Here is a 27650-nt window from a genome sequence, read left to right as displayed (position 1 = left end):
ATTTAATTCAGTGATTGTATAATGTGTTTCAGTGACAATAGGATGTCTGGAATACATTCCTCTAAAGCTTGGACAATATACAAATTGCTACAGATAAGGATGTGATAATATTTTGATCTAATGATGTTCAAGGCCATTTCAATCGCATACAGTTCAGCATTGTAAGACACTTGTAATACCAGGTAGACCAAACACATAAGTTCTATCATTTGCAACTAAAGTACATCCCACAGTATCATTCTACTTCGACCCATTTGTGTAAATTCCTGCATCTGGGTTTGTCTCCGATAGAAAATGGTAAAATGTTTGCTGAAAGACAAGAGGGGTTAATTTTTTATGTATGGTGAGGTCATAATTAAAATTAATGGGGTCATGTCTCTACAGAGGATATGTACAGGGATGTGTTCAGATAATAAATGGTAGGTCAAAATGTAGAAGGTACATTAATCGCCGAGTACACACACCTATTGGTGATGTATTACATTGATGGTTTTCATACCACTGGAAATGAAGCTTTGCAAGGACTGCTTTAAGAACCGGGTGATTTGGTTGTCCTTTAAGATGGGCAGAGTAAGAAGCTAGCAGCTGGTGCAACATATCCTAAAGTGATGGCTCGCCACAATCAACAAGTATGGTTGTGAAAGGACTTCATCTAAACGCACCAGTGGCAAAACAAAGAAAAGAGTGGTGTACAGCATCCAGCATCTTAAGCACCATGTGACAAGCTGAAGAGTAAATGATCCAACCATAGAGACTGATCCCATGAATGATGAAGTAAAAAAAAATTGTTACCATTTATTCAATTCTTGAATTGCTAATAAGCATAGTTTGTTTATTGGCGTATGAATTATTCCATTTGTGGTTTTTACATCTATGACACCATGTACTAGGTTGTCTAAGCCCATAAATGTTTTTTTTTATCAAGCCATATTTCCAATGTAAGGAAGTAGTGCTTTCTTCTATGATAAAAACTAAATCTCCTTCACATAAATTTTTCTTAATAACATACCATTTATTATGTTGTTGTTTTTATTCTTTATCCTGCTTTCCCATAATCTGCCAAAATGTGGCCAATCTATTCCTTGGAAAGTAGTGAAGGTCTGAATATTGTGCTGGAATTCCCTTGAAGTAAATTTCAAAAATAATTCATATTAAATATTATTTGCCTTAAGTTTGTTCCATTATCAAACAACATTTGTTCTGGAATACCTCTTTGTGAAATAAATTGTCTCAGTGTGGCAATGAAAGCTTCCACAGTTAAACCCAAAACTAATGCTAAATGTTAGCCTTAGTTGAAAGACATATAAAAGTCTTTGAAGTGATTTTTGATCTCTGCCCGCCATGACAAATTACAAATGGGCAACCATTGTCAACAGCACAAGAGAAAGGTTTAAAAAGTGACTCGAACAGCTGGCAATTCACAAAATTGTTGGTTTAACCTTTTAGCATTAACCCGAAAACATTTTAAACACCTTTGAATAATGAATCACATAATAATCTTTCCACTGATTATCCAATATCTCTTAAAGAATTGTGAACTAATTGAATATGAATACATCAGTGTAGTGAAGATGCGAATATTCACTTTTAATTAATAAACTCGTTAAGTGTGTGTTAGGATGTAAAATGAATTTATGTTTATTGTTATACTGTAACTTGGAATTCGAACAGCTACCACCTATATGAAGCATCCCCATTTACCACCTATATGAAGCATCCCCATTTAAGTCTATAAATGGCTCAAGAGAGAACAATTTACTTCTCAATTTAGTTTGATTATTTCATGTCTTTAATTTATAAGCTAAAATATCTCAATTAGGAAAGATATATGAATGCAATTAATGTAACATTTAGTTTTTTAGTAGTTAATGTGCCAATTATTCTTTCAGAGAGCTTGTTTTGTTATAAATAAATCTAAGACTGTAAGGTTCAAATTAGAAAGGGACAAAGTTTTCAGCAATGTCTTTAAATAATGTAGTAGCAAACGAGAGTTGAATATCTTTACTTTTTTCAGAATCACAATCAAGTGGCAGAATAAATTCATTCAACAAAAAGTTACTGTTATTAGCCAAAGTATTAGGTGTTGAGATAACCAAGGAGGTCCATGCCACCACAGATTAAGATTTTGCAGCCTTCCAGGAAAATAACCTCGAGACAGAATATAAGCAGGATTGTCAGATAAATTAATGAGATACCATTTGGCATTAAAATTAAACTGTATATTATTGCAAAACTGATAATATTTTCTTGATCATCACATAAACCTCTTAATCATCATCAATAAAATGTTACAATTACCATATGAAGGGATTATACTTGGAACATAAGAGTACCATTTGTTTAATGAAAATCAATATTGATTTAACGAATAAATTATTTTTCAAACTTTAATCTCTTTAATACATTTAAATTACACATTCTTTTATAATGTTGTTCACATAGAAGTCATTTAATATAATTTTACAAGCAAATAGAAACTGATATTTGTTATATTTTGCATTTTGAATAAGACACCATTGTTAGCTAGAAAAGAAGCACTATTTGTACAGTAAACCATAATTCTCATCACATAATATTTTAATTCTTTGTCAGCAGAATCTCATCATAAGATCCTTTGTAGATTACTGTGTTAATATGTTAAATTTATCTATATATTTTCTCATGTCAGCTATAACCACCTAACTATGTAACCTGAATCTAAGAATTATCAACAAGAAATTTTGCTGGAAAATAGGGCCAAAATAAAAGGTATCACTGAGAGACAAGTTTTAAGATTTAGCATATCCATCAAAAACAACTCGCAACTTAGTTGTTAAGCTTGATTCTTTAAGTACCAGTTAATATGGTAAATAAGATATGTTTGGTTCTGTAATTGATCAATCATGTAAGTTGAGCTTAGACATATGACTTAGTTTTAAATATTCATGTATGAAGTCAGTCTAATTCCTTTTGAAAGAAGGGTCTCAATTTAGATTGTTTTCAAAATTTTTAAATCTTTGTTTCGTAATATTTAGACTATCACCAAGGTTTGCCTCAGGTTTATATGAGAGTGTAACAATGTACCTTCCACATTCAGCAAGAAGTTTTTAAAAAATGAGATTCACAAAAGTTATTTTCATACGGATAACTTATCAGGCATATTATACTCCTCAATTTCCCAGAACCTTTCCATGAGAGATGAACAATCAAGTCATGCTTTCAACTGAAGAATCTTGAAGTCGGTTTGTTAAGCTGGTTGTTAACGGGTAGGTTTCCAGCCAGTTTGTATCCTAACCTTGTTTCTTATATCATTGGATATTGATAACTGCTTATGAAGGAATTTATTCAGTTTTATGAGATCAAGATAGAACTGCGCATCAATTAAAATATCAATTTCGGAAGGAATGTTGAAACTTGGATAGGCTAGAAATTCTTGGGTAGGTGGCTTATGTCAAAGAAGTCAGATGGTAGTTTATCAGTTAGGATTTAATTTCTCAATGTTAGATTGCGTTGTCATATTTCTGAGAAAACTCCTGTAAGTTTCTAAATCTAAACTTTAGTGAATATTTGTCATCAGTTTCCAGAACAAAATTGTTAACAAAACATTTGTATTTTAGTAACAGATGATTTTATTACCAGATGTTTCCCTTTAACTGTCAATAAACGTAAATAATAGTAAATGATAATAGTTACCTTTAACACAGGTGTAATAAATGAGTATGAGAAGATAATAATAATTTTCTAATTATGTGGAGATTAATAAAGACGAGAAGCTGTGACGTTTATTAAGCGTCTCTAGAGTTAATTCTAATTTATGGTCGATTATGTTGAATATTACCTCAATTTTTGTGATCCAGCTCAAAGGACTAAAATTTAATGTACAAATCTTATCCCTCAAATGTTGAGCGGCTAAATCACCATACATAGAGGTGCTGGATTCATCAAATAAATGTACAATTAATTTAATTAGATGTTTTAATTTAATATTTAGTTTAGTTTTAGCACTATTATTTAGTTGCAGACATACTACACAAATTGTTTAATAAGTTTTTATGTTGGACTCAAAGAATACATTATTTTAACTAACTAGACAATATGTTTTTAACATAAAAAGTAACTATAAAGAAGAAGAAATTTAAGTGTAACAAACTAATTAGATAAGAAGAAATAACACAACAAAAAATTACAATCAGTGGGCTGGTCTAGTGGTTAACTCATCATTGCAATCAGTTGTTTAATAGCTGATTTTCAAATCCTACTAAAGGTTAGTTACTTTCATACGGATTTGAATACTAGACAGTGGATACTGATGATGTACTAAGGTGGTTGGATTTCAATTAACAACACATCTCAGTAATGGTCAACCTGAGTCAGAACAAAACTACACCCCATTTACATATCATCTCATTGGCCAAAGAGGAGTTGCTTATTGTTCACTAGTTGAAAAGATTGCACATTACGAAAAAAAAAAAATATATATATATATATATAAAAAATACTATTTTTAATTACTTATGTTACATGCACAAGAAATAATCTGAAATTGTTACATAGGGATGATGTCGCATAAATAATTCATGTTAAAGGGATATTTTTCTGCCATGGTTTATAATTAATCTACCACACAACTTTTATAAAAACTGGTGCCTCTGATTTTATATGATGAGAAACAAATCAAAAATTAAAAACAGTAAAAAAAATGAAATAAAATGTACTACCTGCAGCAGATTTTTTTTTCAACACTGACATGAAAAAATTATACTGAAAGAAATATGTAGGAAAAATTTAATTTTACATGTAAATTTCAATAATTAACTATTTCTCAAAACTATTTTGAGTTAAATGTGAAGCTCATTATAATTCCATAACTAACAGGTTGTAGGAGCCCAAGGAGGACCAAGGCATCATTGACACCAATGAGTTTTTTCACTTGCAATTAAAAATCAATGTTTTAAAAATAAATGCCAGAATAGAATATTTTCATTAACTAAAGACACTAAATAATCAATTTTAATTCTAATTCATTGAAGGTGTGGTAACAGATCTTGTCCTCTTTGCAATAACAAAAAAATAGTTTGAAAAATAAATTAAAACTCAAGGTCAATTTTTCTTAATAAATGAGCCTAAAGGATCTAGAGTGTCATGGTGGGCTATACAGTCCAACTATCACACACTAAAAAAGTACAGATTAAATATTCCAGTATTTCAATCTTTTAATTAAAAGGGCTTGAGGCCCCTTGTGGGCAAGGAAGCCTCTGAACCTCTTAGAAAACACTGTTGTTTTATATTTTTACATTTTATTTTTTTGAAGCAAGTTTTAAAATCTTAAAAAGAATAATTTTTTAGTTAAAAATTCTAATATCACATTTAAAATGTAGCTGATCGAGACAACACAATTTTTGAAGTACAGCATAAAAAATGGAAATAATTGAGAAAAAACACGATTTTTTAATGTAGCAATGACTGTGCTAATACAGGCAAATAACTTCTGTGTACAGTGCAATCTATACATTAAGTACATACATATAGTTAATCCAGAATTGTGTAGAACCACAAATAATTAAGAATGGGTTCCCCCCTTCAAGAGGTCTCTGAAGCAAATTAATAGTAACAAAAAAAATATTAAATTTAGGAGGTTTATCACACTTCTAACTTATCACCCAAAATATCCATCAAATCTGTGTGCTAGTTTACATCTGCAACCCAATGCCACATAATGCACACAATCAAGTAAATATGATGCACACTGTTACAGTTATCTAGGAGACAAATTTAAGCATCATAGATTACAGGAGGCATATATTAAACCTGGTATGCCCCAAATATGCAAACAATACACATTTGTTCATAGTGACTGTTTTACAATGACTTCTACAGCAAAACGCTAGCTTTAATGCTGTCAACAGTAGTTCTTTACTATCACAAAATCAATCACTTATTTTAACAAGCTACCATCAGAGACATTTAATAATGCATGCACAGTCAGAATGAGTAGCGCATTATCCTCAAAAACTGGTTACATTAGCTTGTCCATTCCTTGGGACTAATATCACTAGGCATCCACAAAAACTGATACCTTTCATGATTACTGACAAGAGACAAGCAGATTGATGTAGGCAATGACAGTGAGAAGTAAATATGTCAGACAGATCACTTACTGAATCACAACACATGAAAATATGGCAGAACCCACCAGTAGCAAGATAAAGGCCATTTATTTCAGCTATAAATGTATCGCATTGGTGAGGCACACCGCACACCACACAAGATAAACAGACCAAAATGGAAAAGCTGACAAAATCACCCTGTTTAAACCTGGCTTTAAATCACTACATCTGGATTTACCTGGAAGAGAGATTTGCAAAATTCCAGTCCTAACTTAGGTGATTCATATCGGTTTTCTTATACTAGACAGCTAAAAATGACAATGAGTGATAGAAGTTCCCATGGTGGGTAAGAGGGTGAACTCATAGCTTACCACCTCTGCTAAAATATTTACTACTGTTCTACATCAAAATACACATGTAGTAGTTCGAAGAAAGTTGTTAAAGAATGGATCAAACAACCTAAGTGACATTTACCTTGCAAAAAAATAAACTACCAAACTGTAATCCAACTGAGATCTTACCAAAGCTCAGTAAAATTTAAGTATAAATCTCCAGTCGGAACACCCACAAATTAACAGAATATAAATTAACAGCATAATTTTTAAACATCTAACTTAATTCACAAGTTTACTACATAACAGAATATCCTATTAATTTAATATGTTTCACTGGAGCAAGTTTATCGAACAGAATAATAACTTTAGTACTAAGTAGACATAAACCTTGTTATATAAATAATTATATTTGAAAGCTGATTCCAGTTTACTGAATTAGATCATAGTTTATATGTTTTTTAAACTCTACAGAGGAGAAATTTCATACAATTTTATTCACAAACATCTTTAAAGTATAGAGAGAAATAAACTTGTGTCAACAAAAGCCTTTTGCCTCTAACCCCTCATGTTTTCATTACATTATCTTCATCCACTATAATTGTAAAATACAGCTTTGAGCCTGGGAACATTCATGAATCCGATACATCAATGCTGAAATCAACTGCTACTGCAATAATGAGAAGTCAATTGTGAAATAATATAAAAAATTTACCAGATATGCTTCTGATGGATGATTAACAGCACAATTAAATTTTTTCTCTAGCTACCATAACTTCAACAATCACATAATCTGATCTAAAATTGTTCAGAACAAGAGAGATGGCCAATACTTTACTCTTAAAAATAGCACCCACACATATTCCAAACCTTCCCCCTTCCTTCCTTATTGTGTCAAGTCAAACAAAACTGTACTTAACATTTAAACAAGTTAAAATATGTACTTGAATGCCATCATCAGAAAGTTCTGCTTGATAGCAAGTCCCTTACGCCATCGCTGTCTCCATCCATGTCTGTCTCAAGCCATCTCCTTTATCCTGTTGTAATTTCCAATCTTTACATCACCTATTAAATTCATCCTCGTTTCCCTTCTCCTTTTACTGATCCTTCAAATATAACTGTCATGATTCTACTTTCTAAAACCAAATGTCCTAACCAATTTCCTTTAGTGTAATTCCCACATAAGTGCTCTTTCTTCTTTAAGCTTGATAATTACTTCACTCCTCACTTTATCCATCCTTCTTACATTCTCAATCCTTTCCCATAACTAACATCTGAAAAACCTCAATCTAGTTCCTGACCCTCTTCCTCAGTGTCCAAGCTTAACTTCCATACAAGATACACCATACATAGCATTTGGCTAACCTCTCTCTTTAACTCTTAGTCTAGACTTTTACTTAATAGTAGTTCTTACTGAGGGCTTCCTTTGCCATCACTTCCCTTCCTCTTATTACCACTGTGCTATTCCAGATCTCTGTTACCTCAGCACCCAAATATCAGTAATTTTCCTCTTCACTTGTTCTTGCTACTAAATTCTCATTGTTGTTCACTTCCATTACTTGACTTTTTCCTGTACCTGTACCATTCCATACTCTTTCATTCCTTCCTCTGGGACTGTTAACAATCTTTGAAGAGTGTGTTGTATGCCAACAGCTAGAATTGCTGTACCATCAGCAAACCTTATGCATCCTATTTTTCATACTATGTTAACTCCTTCTTTTTCTTCTTATTTATCTCATATCATATCTTTAAAGTAATTGTTGAGCAGTGTCAGTGAAAGGCAGCATCCTTGCTTAACATCTCATCCTAGACCCACCTAGTCAGTCATATTTTCTTTTTTTACTTTCATTGCAGCTGTTTGTCTCAACTATAACTCTTTAATTAACCTTCTATCTTTCCATTCCACTTTTTTCTCTTTAAAAAATCTCAATTTTTATACAAGTTCCATAACAACGTTATGAAACATAGAAAAATCAGGGTATATTTTATATGTATTTTTCACAATTAACAGGGTTTCTTCAAATAAAGTGAAACTCAAAATCATTAGGCAGAAAAATGAGTAAAATTCAATTTTTTTTTCTATCAAATGATTTGAAACAAAATTCAGACAAGACATTTTTCATAATGAATAGTATAGTTAAAAGAAATAGCAGAAAGAAGGTATCAATGATTTAATGAATACATTAATAATTAATTAAGGAGTCAGTAAAATTAGCCAATTTTTACATAGCACTTTAAACATAGCAAAACAGACTATGCAAGAGTTCCAGAAAATTTAAACAAAATCCATCGTAACCTTACTAGTTAACTTATTTTACATATGCTCAAATATAGTAACAGTTACACTGTTCTTATTTTTTTATGATTTTTTACTTTATGATGCAGATAGCAACATAACTGCTCCAGCCTTAACATTACATTGATTGTAGGCCGGATTAACAACATGAGGGGCAAATCATGATAGCAAAAAATTTTATTATTTTAAATACTCCCACTATTATGATTATAATTAATGATGTAAATGGAACCAAAACTGACAAACTATTATGTAGGGTACTAGTACAGTTAAAAATTAATACATTACCTTAGTGTAGTGGTGCTCACAGACATAATAGTAGACACAAGAGAATTAATTTGTGCAAATGAAGGATTTTGTATATGAAGTCTATCAGAAGCTATTCGATTGAGAGCAGTGTTATCCAAGACAACAACACAATCTGCATTCTGTGTCAGGCGCTTCAAAGTTAATAGTGAATTATACGGTTGTACAACAACATCACTAAACAAAAATACAAAAAAAACATAATCTGAAATTATAACTTTTTTTTCTTTAAAAAGAAAGTTATTACTGTATTGCTTTACAATTAACTATATATAAAAAAATATTTGCTGCTCATATTAGAAATATCCATAAAATAAACGTTTATTAATGTACACAGATGAAAGCTACAAAAAAATGAAATTAATAATTTAGTTGATTAGTTTAGTTGATTTAGTTGAGTTTGTTAATGCTGCTTTAACACTTCTGTGTTTTTCTCTAATAGCTTTGTCTTTCTGGACTAAACTACCTAAGAGTTCTGCTGTGGTAGCTATGAATGCAGGGAGAAGCTAGTGTACTGGAACTGCTATACTTAATGTTACTTCTAATGCTGTAATGTAATGGACAATTCTGAGTGAACTATAATAGAGTTCTTATGCAATTATATGAAAAATTTGTGTATTGCTTTAAATACAAACATCCACTATATAAATATTTGGCTAAATTTTATGGACCAGAGTACGAGCTTTCAATTGGAGATATAATTAAAGACAAACCAGTGAATAAGACAAAATGAGAGAAACAGAATTATTAAACAGGTAGAAAAATATAAGGTGCTCTGCATATGTGCTGGTTTCCCTTGCACTCTCATACAGTGTTCTTAGTTACTGTCTGCAAATGTTATAATTACTGAAAACTAATGTTAGAAAAAAAAAACATGAAAACTGCAAAAGATTCAGCGATTCTTTTTAAACATAAAGATTCAAACGGCTTATTTATTTTGATTTGAGACAGGAAATTGAGACTGATTTTGACAAAGAAAACAAATAAAAAATGTGAGTCATTTAATGATAATATTAGTTTAATGTGAATTATTATTTTAATGCAAATCTTTGTGCCAGTGATACCGTCTCTGCCCTTAACTGGAAGATTTTGGACGCAAACCCTGGCATTGCATTTTTCACTGACTTAACCACTGTTGAAGTAAAGAAAGTACTGTGATTGTGAAAAATTTCGGTTTTCAAATTTCAATGGAAATATCCATTTTAACTAGTTTCAGCATGACATCTGTACGTACATATGTATCTCACATAACTCAAAAAAGATTAGCTGTAGGATGTCAAAATTTTGGATTTAGGACTGCTGTAACATCTAATTGTGCACCTCCCCTTTTGATTGCAATCAACTATACCAAAGGTGTCCAAAAAAAGTCCCAAAAAATTTGGATTTTGGACTTTTTCTTAACTGCAGTAATAAATAAGCCCTCATTGAGAGTTTTTCAATGATAAATCATAAGTGATACTTATTTTCATTGGTTCCATAGTTATAGCCAAATAAAATTTTAATTAATGAAATATTTTGATCTTACATGGGGAAGGCACATCGGTTAATCTGACTTTTTTAATCTCCTTTTTTTTATAACTTTTTTTAAAATTTAAATATATTGATTTATTAATAACACTGCCTACAAAAAAAATTTTTTAATGTTTCCTTCACTTCATGAGTCAAATTCACTAATTTTGGGTTGAGAAAAACGAATATGACAAAAAACATTTTTATTAGCTCTAGTTTCCATGATATAAAATAGGTGGCAATATTTTATTTTAACGGATTACAAGAAAATGATACATTTTTATTACATAGTGTATACCAATAACATAGAAAGTAAATTTGACTTTTTTTAATGACAGTTGCATTCTAAGAGTTCTTAATTGATGGAATAATACCTGCAGTTGTTTGGGTCTGAAGAGAACTATGTGGTGGGTTCATGAGATAGTTGTCTTTTGGTTTTCCTCTTTTAGGTGAGTTCCGGAGCATTCCTGCACACAGAGCAGAAGTATACAAGCATTGCTTCATTCCAACAGTCCTGATATCTTTGTTCCATTACAGAAATATCTGATGGAATCTTTCTCCATGTTCATTACTGACAACTCCACAACTAGGAGGGAAGAAGTCCAGGTGTGAGTAGAGAAAATGGATTTCAAGGGACATGTTGCATCTGAGTTGATTGTATTTTTGCAGAAGAACTGTCACCAACTGACTGCAATTTTCATCTCTTTTGTTGGCTAAAAATCCATGAATTCCCTTTAGAGCTTCCCAAGCTTCCCTTTCTTTCCACTCCAAAATTCAGTCAAATGCAGGGTCCTTTACAAGTTGTAGAATTTGTGGCCCAACAAAAATGCCTTCCTTAACTTTTACATCACTTAACATAAGAAATTTGTTTCTTACGTACTTAAAGGCCTCCAGTCCTTCTCAGTTCGTACTTTAGTCAAACTTTTCATCAAACCCAACTTTATATGAATGAATGGAAGAACATTTTTTGGGTCAACGAGAGGCTCAGCAACAATTTCTCACTAGATTTAAGATTTCTTGCAGACCAGTCTGCTTGAATATATAATGTGATTTCCTACCCCTTATTGTCCCACATACATACAAAGCAGCTGTATTTAGTGTACCCCAGTTGCATTCCTAAAGAGTAAGAGCGATGACTTTTAGAGGGTCACGGATTTTCCATTTTTGTTCAGCATATTTGATTGAGTCTAGGATTGCTATGTTTGCATTCCCTTCATATGGACCCATCGGGTTGGTCTAGTGGTTAACACGTCTTCCCAAATCAGCTGATTTGGAAGGTCGAGAGTTACAGCGTTCAAGTCCTAGTAAAGCCAGTTATTTTTACACGGATTTGAATACTAGATCATGGATACCAGTGTTCTTTGGCGGTTGGGTTTCAATTAACCACACATCTCACAAATGGTCGAACTGAAAATGTACAAGACTACACTTCATTTACACTCATACATATCATCCTCTGAAGAATTATCTAAACGGTAGTTACCGGAGGCTAAACAGGAAAAAAGAGAGAAGTCCCTTCATATGAACTGTATGACCAACAGGAATAAAAGGAAGACTGTTACCATTGTGAAGTAATACAGCTTTTAAACTACGCTTGGAGGAGTCTATGAATATCTTCCAATCAGTCGGATCATGATTCAAATTCAAACATTTCATCAATCCTTGACATTACGTTGGAGATTCTATTGCTGTAGTTTTGACCCTAGAAGTTCTGCTTACTAGATTATTCAGTTCCACTTGACTCAAGTCTGTACGGTTTATCACCTTTTTTGTCAAAATCAGTCACGGGATGTGGAAGGCTTGTTGGGTTCTTCTTCTTCCACACTGGTGTTCATTTTCTACCTCAAGCTCATAATTTTTCAATGGAGTAGGAACTGGTAAACCACCAGAACTTGGAGTAGGTCAAATAGCTGATGGAAGATTAAGATTAATGGATACCAGTGTTCTTTGGCGGTTGGGTTTCAATTAACCACACATCTCACAAATGGTCGAACTGAAAATGTACAAGACTACACTTCATTTACACTCATACATATCATCCTCTGAAGAATTATCTAAACGGTAGTTACCGGAGGCTAAACAGGAAAAAAGAGAGAAGTCCCTTCATATGAACTGTATGACCAACAGGAATAAAAGGAAGACTGTTACCATTGTGAAGTAATACAGCTTTTAAACTACGCTTGGAGGAGTCTATGAATATCTTCCAATCAGTCGGATCATGATTCAAATTCAAACATTTCATCAATCCTTGACATTACGTTGGAGATTCTATTGCTGTAGTTTTGACCCTAGAAGTTCTGCTTACTAGATTATTCAGTTCCACTTGACTCAAGTCTGTACGGTTTATCACCTTTTTTGTCAAAATCAGTCACGGGATGTGGAAGGCTTGTTGGGTTCTTCTTCTTCCACACTGGTGTTCATTTTCTACCTCAAGCTCATAATTTTTCAATGGAGTAGGAACTGGTAAACCACCAGAACTTGGAGTAGGTCAAATAGCTGATGGAAGATTAAGGTATTGAACTGTTCCTCTTTTCCTTATTGACAATCCTGCCTTTATAAGTAGAGTAAAACTGAAATAACAATTATCAGTATGGTTTGCAGTTATCTTTGGCCAAATCATACACACAGCAAAAGCCACAGATCGTTTTTTATTTTTCATAATATAACTGAACAAGAGTTGCAACTTATATGTGGAGCCATATATATGACTTATCCTGATCCCCTACCTTCATACCAAAATAATGCTGACAGGCAGTCTTCACAAGAGGCATCAGATTGCATTTCTGTGACGAAAATGTTATTTCGCCACTAATTTAACAAAAATTATTCACTGAATTTATACATTTTCATGGCATTTTATTTAAAAAATGTTTCACTTCAAAAGCACTTGAAAAGCAGAAATTACAACACAAACAATACGAAACTTACAGTCATAGCAACAGTAATAATGTTTATAACCTACAAACAGCTGGAGAACATTGTGTTTTATCATTTAACAGATGTGACACAACTCCAAAAAAAAATTACCTCCGAAATAAAAATGTAGATCGGGTAAAAAATGACATGTCATTTGTTCTGAGTTCTGATTGGCGCCAGCTGTGCTGTTGCCTACTACTAGTGCCTAGTAGCAAAAACCCACCGGGTTGGTCTAGTGGTGAACACGTCTTCCCAAATCAGCTGATTTGGAAGTCGAGAGTTCCAGCGTTCAAGTCCTAGTAAAGCCAGCTATTTTTACACGGATTTGAATGCTAGATCGTGGATACCGGTGTTCTTTGGTGGTTGGGTTTCAATTAACCACACATCTGAGGTATGGTCGAACTGAGAATGTACAAGGGCCACACTTCATTTACACTCATACAAATCATTCTTATTCATCCTCAGAAGTATTATCTAAACAGTAGCTACCAGAGGCTAAACAGGAAAAAGAAAGAAAGTGCCTAGTGACAGGAAGGCCGCCATGACAGTAACTGTTAACTCAAGCTCTACAGTGTGCGTACCTATACTTATTTATTGTGTACTACAGTCCATATCACGTTGCGTTAGACTCAGAACCAGCCAAAATAAAAACATTTTGGTAATAACAGGCCGGATGTGTGATATGTGACATATATAAACAAATGTGTAAGTGTTATAAAAAAAAAACATCTAGTTCTGCAAATTTATATGTGTTGCCCTTATCGCTTTGTCGAATTCAAGATAACGCATGAATTCTTCAAATTTATTTTAACATTATACTTATACGACTGGATATGTTCATTGCATCTTGGGTATCACGCGCTATATATTCATTCCATTTTTTGTTCGTAATTATTTTATTTATTTATTATTTACTCATTTATTATTTATTTGTTCCCCTTGGCCATTGTTAATGTTAGGCATTGTTGTGCGGTATTCCTCAATATGATCTTTCAATTAACAAAATTTAAATGTCTGCCTTCACATTGTACAAGGGTTAATTTTTTTCAAGGTCCAATCGGTCACAAAATTAAAACCACAGTGAAAATAAAAAAATTTTTATTTGTAGCAAGTACTTACATAGTTACGCTATTTCTCTATATAGTCACCACACCGATTTAGACATTTGTCGTAGCGTGGTACCAACTTTCCAATACCCTCGTCATAAAATGGAAAGCAATAAATACTAAGATACCGTTGCATGAACTGCTGCTATCACAAATGATTTTAGCCAATGTAGAGATATTGCTACATCAAAGGCGTGGAAACATAAAAATTCAGAGACTGAGCTTCCCACTCTAGCAGACTTATTGTTGTTTTTAGAAGATAGGTGTCAAGTTCTTACTACATTGTACTCTAATGACATAACTCCTGCCAAACAAGACTTGAGACCTGAACTCAAGCAAGCCAAAAAATCGTATTTGGCTGTTCAAGGTTCATGTATACTTTGTAATCATGCACATGATTTACTTAAGTGTTCTGAATTCCTGAAATTAAATATTAGTCAAAGAGAAGCATTTATTCGTAAAAACCAGCTATGTTTCAATTGCCTACGTAGCACCAAAATGTAATTCAAAACAATCTTGCCATAAGTGTGGCTTACAACATATGTTAATTCATAGATTTAAGGATAAAACAACTTTAGAAAATAAGGTGGTAGAATTGGATAAACAACAAGGTCAAATTTATACCAATAATGAGGAAAAGTCTAGTTACTCTTCTTTTAAAGGTGCTAATTCACCTGTATTATTATCTATCGCCATTGTCCATGTCAGAGACCATGTTGGCCAAACTCATAAATGCAGGGCATTACTTGATAGCGCTTCTCAGTCTAACTTACCAAAGCTCTTGTTAATAAGCTAGGACTAGAAAAACATAGAAACAATTTTCCAATCCATGGAATCAGATGTTGAGGCTACTACTAGTCATTGTGTCACAAAAAATATTAACTCTGGTCACTTCATATAATCGTACGATTAGTTGTTCTATGCTACCAATAACTACTGGTAATATGCCACATTCCCTCATTGACACTCATGAGTGAAACACACCTTCTGATATCGAATTAGCAGATCCAACATCTAACACTCCAAGCAAAATAGACCTCCTTATAGGAGCTGAGATTTATTTTAATTTACTAATTGCCTGTGAACAATTAACCAAGCCCAGCCATCCAACAGTTATAAATACTCATCTAGGGTTGATTCTGTCAGGCATGTTGCCAAGCTCCAGTGTCAAAACCATTCCAAGAATTCAAACGAACTTCTGTGTTCATAGCAATGAGATTTGAGAACAGATAGAACAATTTTGGAAAATTGAAGAAATTAACGAGCTGATACTTGATGAGGAAAGGCGCTACTGTGAAGCACACTTTCATCAGCACACCACTAGAGATACTACCGGTAGATATATTGTTCACTTTCACTTGAAGAAAAATGTTCTTGATCTTGGTGATTCATTTGATGGAGTGATGAAACGATTTCATCAATTAGAAAAACAACTTGAAAGAGATACAGAATTGAGACTAGATTACAGTAACTTTCTCGAAGAATATAAAGCTATGGGACACATGCAATAAGTCTCAGTCTCAGCTACCAATTCAATCTTAACCAATTACCTACCACAACATCCTGTATTTAAGGAAAATAGTTCTACAACCAAGATAAGAGTTGTTTTTGACGCTTCCTTCAAGACCTCCTCCTCACTATTGCTCAATGAGCAATAGTGAGGAGTCCTATACATGTAGGGCCAAACATACTGCAAGATTTGTGTTCAATTGTACTTAGATTCCATACTTATCAATTGGCCTTTACGGCCAACATAGCTAAAATGTATTGTCAAATCACAGTTGATGAAGAAGATTGTAACTTACAAATTATTTTTTGGCGTTGATCTTCAAATGAGCCTATCAAGAAATTTAGTTTAAAAACTGTCACCTTCAGGACATCCTCAGCACCTTTCCTGGCTACACGGTGCATTCAGCAGCTGGATAAGGATAAAGATATGGACTATCCGAAGGGAGCAAAAATATTATTGCAGGATATGTACATCGATGACTGCATAGCAGGCGCAGCAACTATTGAGGAAACTCCTGAGTTTCAAACTCAGGTCATAGTCTTAATTGAAAGGGGTGGCTTTCATCTTAGTAAGTGGTGTTGTTCAAATCATCCTGATCTATTAATAAACATTCCGGAAGAAGATCGAAAATCACAACTTCCTCTCAAATTCAATGGCGAAAAAACTATTAGAGCGCTAAGTATAGCGTGGCATCCTACTTCAGATAAATTTCAAATCACATTTAATGATAAAATCAGTAGACAAAAATCCACTAAAAGAGAAGTGCTTTCAACAATTACATCTATTTTTGGCCCATTAGTTTAATTGGTCCAGTAATTATTATGTTAAAAATATTTATGAAACATTTGTGAAAGGAGAAACTTCAATGGGATGATGAACCTCCCACTGTATCATCAATTACCTAAGGTGAAGGACCTTCGAACTGATCGTCAAGTATTATCACAGGCAGCACCTACGGAGATCCAACTACATGGTTTCATAGACGCTTCAGAACAAGCTTATGCAGCATGCCTTTATCTGCGTTCTGTGAATTCTACTGGAAATACCACAGTGAAACTATTATGCTCAAGGTAGCTGCCATTAAGAAGATTTCTTTGCCACATCTAGAGTTGTGTGCAGCATTACTTTTGAGTCAATTATTTAAGGTACATTATGCTCTTGGGCTTAAAATTTATCAAATTTACCTATGGTCTGAATAGTCTTGTGTTGGATTTCTGCTTCTCCAGACAGGTGGAGAACTTTTGTAGCTAATCGTGTGACTCAAATTCAAGAATTAACTAGAGATGCAAAATGGAATCATGTTTCATCTCATGAAAACCCTGCAGACCTCATTTTCAGACGTGTCTTTCCCTTACAACATAAGGATAACAAACTTTGATGGAATGGCCCTAGTTAGCTTCGTGATGAAGTGGTATGTTGGGCACACGATTTTCAGGTCATCATACAAATTGAGACTTCTGACGAAAGAATGAATGTCAGTCTGATTGCAACAACACAAGAGGATGAGTGGGATGTGCCTTATAAATTCTCATCGCTTTCAAAATTACAACAAATCCTGGCTTATTGTTTAAGATTCAGTCATAATTGTTGCAATACTTTAAAAAATACTGGGATATTGTCAAGTCTGGAACTCAGGTATACTCTTAATTATGTCATAAGACATGTCAAACATCAATATTATAGAGTAGAAATCAATGATCTAAAATCATCATCAGAACTCTCTGATAAATGTAAGATTCGCTCTCACCCCACTTTTAGATGACAAGGAAATGTTACATGTAGGTAGACGTCTTCAAAAATCTTTTCTTCCTTATGATGGAAAATTTCAATTGATTCTACCACATCATCATCAGCTAACATTTATGATAGTGCTAGCCGAGTACATCAAGTTGGTTCACACTGGACCTCAACTATTAATCTCCTCAATTAGACTGCGCTACTGGATACCAAAAATTCATCAAATTATCAAGAAGGTAATTCACAAATCCATTATCTGTTTCAAATTTCATGCAGCTGTGTCTCAACAACTAATGGGTACACTACCTAAGCACCGTGTACAACCAGCTCGTGCCTTTCAAAACTCAGTGTGAATTACGCTGGTCCTCTATTGCTAAGAAGTGGAACACCTCGAATAAAAAAAAAACCACCAAAGCTATTCACATTGAACTCTGAACTCATTAGTGACTTGTCGTCTCAGGCCTTCATAGCTGCATTTCGAAGATTCGTAGGATGAAGGGGAAGGTGCGTCAATTTGTATAGTGATAATGGGACAAATTTTGTCAGAGACAATAATCAATTAAAGGAGTTAGGAAGATTTTTATGTTCAAAGAAACAAGAAAAATTAACTACATTTGCTGCTGGCAAAGAATTCAATTGACATTTCATACCTTCCAGTTCTCCCCATTTTGGTGGCTTATGGGAAGCAACAGTCCGATCAATGAAGTACCACCTTCGACAAACTGCAGGCAATCAACCTATGAAGAGATTCTTACATTATTGTGTCAAATAGAGTCATGCCTAAATTCGAGACCTTGTGTCCATTGTCTGATGACCCTACAACTACTCATTCCCGACACCTGGTCATTTCTTAGTAGGGGAAAATTTATCTTCCCTTCCTGATCCTAATCTTGTGGACGTGACCATTAGCAGGTTATTAAGATGGCAACGATTCCAACGAATTGTGCAGCACTTATGGCAAAAATGGTCAATGGATTACCTTCAAAGTATTCAACAATGTTCCAAATGGACCTCCCAGCACCCAAATTTGAAGCCAGGTATTCTGGTCTTCATGAGAGATAATACACCACCACTTCAATAGTGTACAGGACTCATCCAGGAAGTGCATTCTGGTAGTAACCAATTAATGTGAGTTGTAACCCAAGAAATCCCAACAATACCGTGAAACACTCAATTACCAAACTGTGTCCGTTCCCTGAATGAGACAATCAGCCTCCATTCAAGAACATTCTTCTATCATATTATTATTTATTTATTTTGGTGTGAACATTATTAATCGTACACCGTATCATTATTTATTTATTTTGGTGTAGACATTATTAATTGTGCACCTAAGACTGTTTATTTTTATTCATCAACTCATTTTTTTTATTCATTTCATATTATTTGTATATGTTATATTTTCATTAATTGTATTAAATACTAATTGTTCCCATAATTGTAAATGTACTCCCCTAGTACATTTAGGTAGGGAGCATGTTCTAAGTTCTGATTGGCGCCTGCTGTGCTGTTGCCTGCATAGCGGCAGGATGGCAGCCATGACAATTAGTGTCAACTCAAGCTCCACAGTGTACGGACCTATACTTATCTATTGTGTACTACAGTTCATACACATTGTGTTTAACTCAGAACCAGCTAAAATAAAAACAACATTTATATCTCCAAAACAAGAGCTAATCTGTCATTTTTATGGTGATTTTTGAATTCAGCAAATTGAAATACATCAGAATAAGCTATTTTTGGGCCCGAAACATTTTCATTGTTGGGCAGTGTAATTATTAACCTCAGATTGTAAAAATGGTTTACAATAAATAACAATTCAGTAATGACAACAAAAAAATGAAAAAATATCAGATTATTAATGAAATAAAATTTTATGTACTTTTCATTTTAAAAGAATGTGTATGTGTAATTTAATAGGCATACAAGGAAGTCATAAGGTGTCCACATCAGATTTTTTTTAACTTATTATGAACATAAAACCATGTCATTGGCTTCAGTCTCACTGGCAAATATGTAACAAGAATAGTACATTTTTTATAATTTAATTATAATAGTTTCTCTCTATGGCTGTATTATAACATTTGAATAACATGACTGGGACCTGTATCATAATGAATGTGTAAAAAACTGCTCACTGTGAGTGCTGTGTCACTGCTCAATATGAGTGTGTGTCATTATGAAAAGAATTTCATTACGATAAAGATGTTCAACCAATCAAAAGCCTACTCTTTTCCAACAATAACCAGAAATGGTATTGTTTAATGTATCATTTGTTTTTTAACTTTGATTTTAATCAGATTTAGTAGTTAGCAAGCAGAGGATAATTTGAAAGAACAAGGGGTGTCTGAAAAGTTTTGAGCCTAACATAGAAAGATGTATTTTTACTGTCACATGTAGTTTTATGTTTCAACAGTCTCCTTTCAAGTCGATACAGTTTTTCCAGCGATGCTCTATCTCTTTAACCCTTCCAAAAAGTAGCTGGCATCTTTCTCTGCAAAATAGGCGTTTACATATGTGATAACCTCCTTGTCTGATGAAAATCTCTTTCCTCCAAGTGAAACTTTAAGATTAGTAAACAAGAAAAAGTCACTTGGGGCCAGATCTGATGAATATCATATAATGGTCAACCAATTCAAAGTACAATCGTGAATTTTAGACAGGATGACTGTTGGTGTGAGCAGGCACATTGTCCTGATGGAAAAGTACTTTCTTCTTCTTCTTCTTCAAATGTGGACGCTTTTTTTGCAATTTCTGCCTTCAGCTTGTCAGGTAATGTTGCATAATACTGTCCTGTTTTTTTTTACCTTTTTAAAGATAATCGATAAACAAAATTCCATTACTATCCTAAAAAACAGTTGCTATAACCTTCCCAGCTGACGGAACCATCCGCGCCTTTTTCGGAGCAGGTTCATTTTTTGCAGTCCACTGTTTTGACCGTTGTTTCATCTCAGGAGTGTTGTAATGATGGATCCACGTTTCACCTACAGTTAAGAATGGACGCAAAAAATCTGACTAGTTTTACTTAAAACTGCTACAGCAGGGCCTTGGAAATGTTCATTTGAATGAGTTTTTAATCCAAAGTGAGCAAACGCCACCCAACATGTGGATAGCTTACGCATATCCAATTCTTCAGTTAATATATGACAAACATGTTCTTTTGGTAAGCCCATAGCCTCTGCTATCACTCTAATCTTAATTCATCAGTCATCCACAATAATCAATTTTTTTCCATTTTCACAAAAACACTCACAATGACTTAAACGATTATCAAACAACTGAGCATCCAAAATGGCTAAATTTCTAGTACCTTTCAACACATGCCCCTTTCATGCATGCATGTATCTTTCATGCATTCCCTAACTTTTGTTGACGAATGCTGCCATATTCATATTGAGGCTTAATAATTTTTACACAACCCTTGTTCACAAACAAGTAACTAGGTTTCTAAATTACACTGTTTATACTTTTGTTAATTATGTCTGATTCTGAGGAAGAAATGTCTTTAATACCATTCAATATTAAAGAAAAGGCAGAGCTTATGACTAATAAACCTACTGCCACAGAAATCAAAATATGTTGTTCATGAAAAATTATACAGATAGGCCTATAATACATTCAATACTCCTGTATTTAGATCACACTGTAATTTTTACAGATATTTTAATTTTATGCTTGTAAATGATTTACTTATTATTTATTTAGTCATTTTAATTGTACGCAGGAAATGAATTATAATCTATTTTAAATTTCTTTATCTGAAAATTCTATAACTAGTCTACAATTCTCTAGTGGAATCATACTGGAGGCTATCATTGTTTTTTTATTACAGCGGAATCATTTTATCATGCACATCATGTTACTATACACTATAATTCCACTATGGACTATAATACAGAGATAAAATGAAATTTCCACATTTCATTTGATTCATGGAAAGTAGTCACGCACAACTAATAATGTCTTACACCAACAAGTGTTGGAAACATCAACAATTTCCTGGAGGCAGGTCTGAGCCCTTCACACCATATTTTTGGCATCCTTCTTAGGACATCAGGGCTAATGGAATTTTTATAATCTTACTCTTGGTTACTCAAAGTCACTGTGCTCAACACAAATGATGTGTACAATAAAATGATCTCACTATATAGTGTGTATTGAGAGATACCGGAAATTTATTATTTTTTTTAAGCAATACCACCTTTTTTTAATTTAACAGAAACTTACTACTTTTTCATTAAATTTATTCCATACATTCTTTCTAATCTAGGAATTTCACAAAAGATTTGAATATAATTTACTTTTTTTCCAGTAATATTGATTTTTAGAATAATGGGAGCTTGTGAAAGACAAGAAATGCTCAATTTAAAATTTAATGATGTAAAGGATCTTGGAATATTCAGTATAGTTACTGCACTGAATATAAAAAAATTAAATGTCGCTATCGTTTACTTACTTAACAAGAAATTTTTACATGTAAGAAGTACTTAAATTTATTTCCTAAGGAATATAACAATACTGGTTTCTTTTTTAACTATGTGAAAGGAAAATGTACTGTGTAAAACATCGGCATTAACATAAGTGGAAATATGGGTAAACAAATAGCTATATAACTAAATCTTCCAGACGCAAACTCATACACAGGTCACTGTTTTCGAAGAAGATTTCCACTCTGCTAGTTGATGCTGAAGGGGGATATTTTGACTCTTACGTAACGTGAAGGGTGGTGGAAATCTACAGCATTGGCTGAAGGTGTACATAGACAACTCAATCAAAATTAAAATTAAAGTATCAAATAAAACATTGGACTGCCAAATAAAAACAAGTAATAACTTGAATGTAAATGCATAGCTACATCAACTAGTATACAGGAAGGGGATTATTTCCAAAAATAAATTTTAACAACTGTTCAATATATAATATTTACATGGTCAAAAGACCAATCCTGATATGCTATGGCTATGTATGTTACAGTATTTTATAAAAGAAATAAATAAATATGAGAATTACAAAAAAAAATATGAATTAAAATAAATATGAGAATCTATGTTAAATTTTATATTTTTGAACGAATTAAAAACACCTCCATAGACACTGAATTCTATAGTGATTTAAATAGATAATAACAATTTTCTCAGTCATAAAATAACAAAGAATGCAATTCTATAATGACCATTAATGCACTCTTGTGAAATTTATGCATGAGCCTTGGCTAGTGTCGTAACTATCTTCCACTCTTGTATCAATGGCTAACATTAAAGGCTCGTTGCATAATTTACATATAATTACATTAAACTCACAATTGCAGGTTTATTTATTTTGATAAATACCCAGTCTAGAACTGACTTCAATAACTGTGGGTGATTCTCATAGACTTGTGATGTCAGCAAGTAATCTTTATGCTAAACTTAGCATAAATTAATTCTCCATGCTAAAAGCTAAATTACATTTGATTTTCAATAGCCAATCGTTCAGTGACGTGATGACAGTAACTTTTTATAGTTCAGTTACTCATCATGCATTGTGAGGGGAACCTAATGAGTAGGCTACATGTAATATGGGTATTTTACATTTGGCTGGTGATCCTGGTAGTGCAGGATATCTGGGTAGGTGGTTGACCACATGCTGTTTTCCCCTAAAACTACCAGTGTCACTACCCTATCACAGATGGTACAGTTGGGGTTTATCCCCACTGGAGTAGCATCCAGTGGGTGTAACTCCTTCTGTGTGGGATCCTTTCCTGGGTAATGGATACGCCCCGTAGTGATGTGTGGTAGGGTTTAACATTAGTGGTCTGACGGTTACTCATCTATGTTGTGGAGGAGACCTCACTAATATGAATAGACAGAAGTGTGAGCAGTCAACCCTTATCAGTAACTGCTTTGACCCTGGTATAATTTTTTGCATCACATGGCGTACTCCATATGAAACCATTGGTTTAGCTACCCAATTCAAGCTTTGTCTGGGCAACAGGCGCAGCCAGAAGAGATAATATGCAGTAGCAGGGTTGCACCAGTCCTTTATGGAGAACACACCGGTGGTGGTCACTCATCAAATGCTGCCTGGGGAACCTGACTAACATGAGTACTAAAGGGGATAGGAAGCCCACACCGAACATGGCTAATAAGAGTCCTGTCATGGCGTTGGGACTCTCAATGGTAGTGGTGCTGCTTTTAGTGTCAGCAGGTCTGTTTCATTCATGCAGGTCCATACCTTTAAGAATGGGGGAGGCTAGCCTCATTCCCAGCTCACTGTTGACTGGCGGGCCTTATATAGGTTGATCGTCATTCTTCGGTGGGTGAATGGGCTAACTGTACCTTAGTTTCAATGTATTCAATTACGATTACTGTATTTACTCTGGTAATTCACACACTTTTTTACCAACATTTTTTATCTAAAAGTAGGTTATGATTTCATGGCACATCTGCTCCTATGTTTGCAACTGTTCAGAATTGGGTAAATGAGTTTAAACATGGCCATACATCTACAAAAGATGAACATCATTTGGGACGTCCAGTGGCATGACCACCCCTGAAATGATTGACAAAATTCACGATATATCAAGTGATATATTATTCGATATATTGCAATCAAGTGATCGATAAATCAAAGTATACGAAATATTTGAAACCACAGGCACATCGCAAGGTACAGCATTTTCAATTTTGCACGAAAAATAGGATGAGAAAAAGATTTCGGCAAGATGGGTGTCGCATTTGCTCTCAGTGGTGAATATATGCAATCATGTGGTCAACTCTGAGGCCATTTTGGCGCTTTTCCGTTGCAATCCTGACAAGTTTCTGCATCAATACATAATTATGGACGAAACATGGATACAATACTACACTCCAGAGACAAAGGAACAATCAAAACGGTGGGTTTTTGAAGGCAAACAGACTCCGAAGAAGGCGAAGACGGTGAAATTGGCCAGCAAGGTGATGGCCATGTTTTTTTGGGATGCACACGATATCATCTACACTGATTACTTGGAAAAAGGAAAAACAATAACTGCAGAGCATTATGCATCATTACTGCACCAGTTGGGAGAAGAAATCAAGAAACATCCTCATTTGAAAAAGAAAAAGATTCTCTTCCATCAAGACAATGCACGGGTGCACACCTGTGTAGTTTCGATGACCAAAATTATTGAATTAAAATTTGAATAACTACAACATCCGCTGTGTCCAGGGGATTTGGCCCCCAGTGATTTTTTTTATTTTTATTTCTAAACTTGAAAAAATGGCTTGGCAGGCTACAGTTCATGTCAAACAAGGAGGTCACTGTCCAAACAGATGCTTATTTTGAGGGCCTTCTGAACTCCTACTTTTTCAATGGCTTAAAAAGTTGGAGAAACGCTTGGAAAAGTGTATAGAGTTAAAAGGAGATCATGTTAAAAAAATCTACACAAAATAAATTGTTTTTCTATCTTTTTCTAAGAACTTATTGAACGACCCTCGTATCTGGATATTTGGCTTCAAAGCAAAAATTCTGATATGTTTCCACTCACTTCCAATTATTTTCCTATTGAATAATTCCTATATTATCAAATTACTATTCAGATTGGATGGCACGAAGATGCATTTGTGCGAGCTGAAAATTCAGTTGGAGGAAGATAAAATAATTTCTACAACAGATGGGTACTGAATCCGTTTAGTGAAAACATTGTTGCAGCTGCTAAGTTAAGAGTTGAAATTCACAACCAGCTCATTAAAATGTCTTGATAAAACGTTACAACTGCAATTCACATCTGAAGATTTAGACACTTTGGCTTGCTTGTCGGAGTGAATATGGAAATTTAGTCATAGAAATATTGAAAATATTACAGTAAAACTTCCCAATATCGAACATGGCTCAGGAACAACAATCTTCCATTATTTAGATGCATCTGCTATCCAGAAAAAATGTGAATACAGTATTATATTCGGTTGTTGTATAGAAAAAAGAAAACACATTGAACAGAACAGTATTGTGTATTTATTTCATGAAAATTAAATTTTTTTAAAAATTAGTTGCTAATCAATACAACTTTGTAAAATTCAAGTTTTTTGTTTTTTTGTTTTTCTGAAAATAAAACACTGTCCTCTACACTCATATTTGAATAAAAAAAATAATACTATACTAATGTAATTGAACAATAAAATAAGAAAATAAAATTAGTGTACTATACTAAATTGGAATAAAAACAATGTAACCAATAAAAATATTAATCAAAGAAGCTACAGTATAAAAGAATATTAATCAGAACTTGTACAAAAAATAATGTAAAAATCAAAATAAAAAATCAAATATGGATACATACAATTTATTTATACATAGATGGTTTTAAATAGCTGTCTATTTTTGTTTGAATTAAGTCCAGGTACACATTTTTTCAATAAGTGAGTGCACTTCTGATATTAAAATAACGCCTTCTAGTAATCCTTTTCGTAAGAAATATTGCTTTAATTTTCAAACCTCTTCCCTTGCTTCCTTACTCGTGATAGTAAATCCAGGTTCATCATTATCATCACCATCATAGTCATTGTCATTCATAATGAAAGTAGTCAAATCTGAGTCAGCAACAAGATTAACAATGTCAGTCGATAGGTCCTCTGTATTGAACGCATTGTCAATGTTTGGGTACTCTTTGCAGTTTCCAAATGATTCAATAAGTTCTTGTATTTCACTCTGTTCTACAGAATTTTCATTTGGTTCAGTATGGTTTTCAATGCCAGAGGTGAAATTAGTTTATGGAGTTTAATACCGGCATTTACAAAACAATATCTTACTGTCATAGTAGTAAGCTTCTTTACAGCCATATGAATCTACAAAACTGTTTCCAACATATTAATGCTTTTCAAAAGCTCATCAGCACTAGTAACTTTCATTTTTGACAATAAGTAACGTTAACACCTTTTTTCTGTACTGAATTTTAAAGTTCTGAAAGATCAGATGATTGACATACTGCAGTAGTATTTGTGGGAAAAATTTATTATGACCATCATTATGTCCCTAGTCATCTAACTTTTTTCTTTGAATTCCATTCAATCTGTAATGAACTAATGTTTATGCCATTAAAATATAGTAACTTTGCAGCTTTGCCGATTATTAATGGTTTTTCAAATTCACCTGGACATATTCACAGTCTACATAAGTCAGTCTTCCTTTTTATATCTTCCCCTGTACATTTTTCTTCTTTGAAACACATTCTTTCACTGAACTAAGCCCAGAAAAAAAGACCAGTCTTATCACATTAAAAATGTTTTTTCATTATAACTAACACATAGTTCATTTAACTTTTCCTCTGCTCAGACACAAATTCTCATCTACAGAACCATCACCCCAAACATTTTTATATGAAAAGTTCTGAATTTACCTAACTAACCCCCTAATGCTTTACACCCACTGTAACTTTAGCCGAGCTCTTTAGCAATTTTTAGGGCTTTCTCATGTACAAAGTTCCAGAGGCTGGAATGTTATTAGTAAGAGCCCTGCAAACCATTTTTAAGTCAAATTATCAACCGCTAGGCCTGGTGTTTTAGAAAATGCATGTTTGCTTAAATGATATAATTTTCAGTCCATGACTTTAGGATATCAAGTTTGCTTTTTAAGATATATCATATCTGATTTTTCCTGATATCAAAACGTTTTCCCATATCACACACACTAAGTTTTTCTTTTTCGTAGACATTTATAACCACTACTTTTTCTTTTAATGTCAACCGCTTACAATTTTGAGATATTTTAAGTTGTGGTAATGATGGTTGTAAAAATTTTTATAAAATACACAAAACTGACCATACAATAAATGTGCATACAGAAAATGTACTACAAGAAGAGATACAGAACTAGACCATAACAAAAATATTACAC

The 27650-nt window shown here is 33.4% G+C and overlaps 1 protein-coding gene across 2 annotated transcripts in view; it reads right to left on the bottom strand.

Annotated features, from left to right (window-relative positions):
• The window catches only part of LOC142331808 (tubulin gamma-2 chain), a 71297-nt gene that overhangs the window by 25870 nt on the left and 17777 nt on the right, over positions 1-27650 (bottom strand). For both annotated transcript variants that reach the window (XM_075377936.1, XM_075377945.1), the window contains exon 6: positions 9003-9197. In XM_075377936.1, coding sequence (XP_075234051.1) covers positions 9003-9197 — 195 coding nt within the window. The remainder of the gene's footprint in view (positions 1-9002; positions 9198-27650) is intronic.

This window comes from Lycorma delicatula, chromosome 1 (assembly GCF_047948215.1).
Source record: "Lycorma delicatula isolate Av1 chromosome 1, ASM4794821v1, whole genome shotgun sequence".
In the NCBI taxonomy this organism is placed as follows: Eukaryota; Metazoa; Arthropoda; class Insecta; order Hemiptera; family Fulgoridae; genus Lycorma; species Lycorma delicatula.
Note: the sequence above shows the minus strand (reverse complement) of the source record. Positions and strands in the feature narration are given on the sequence as shown.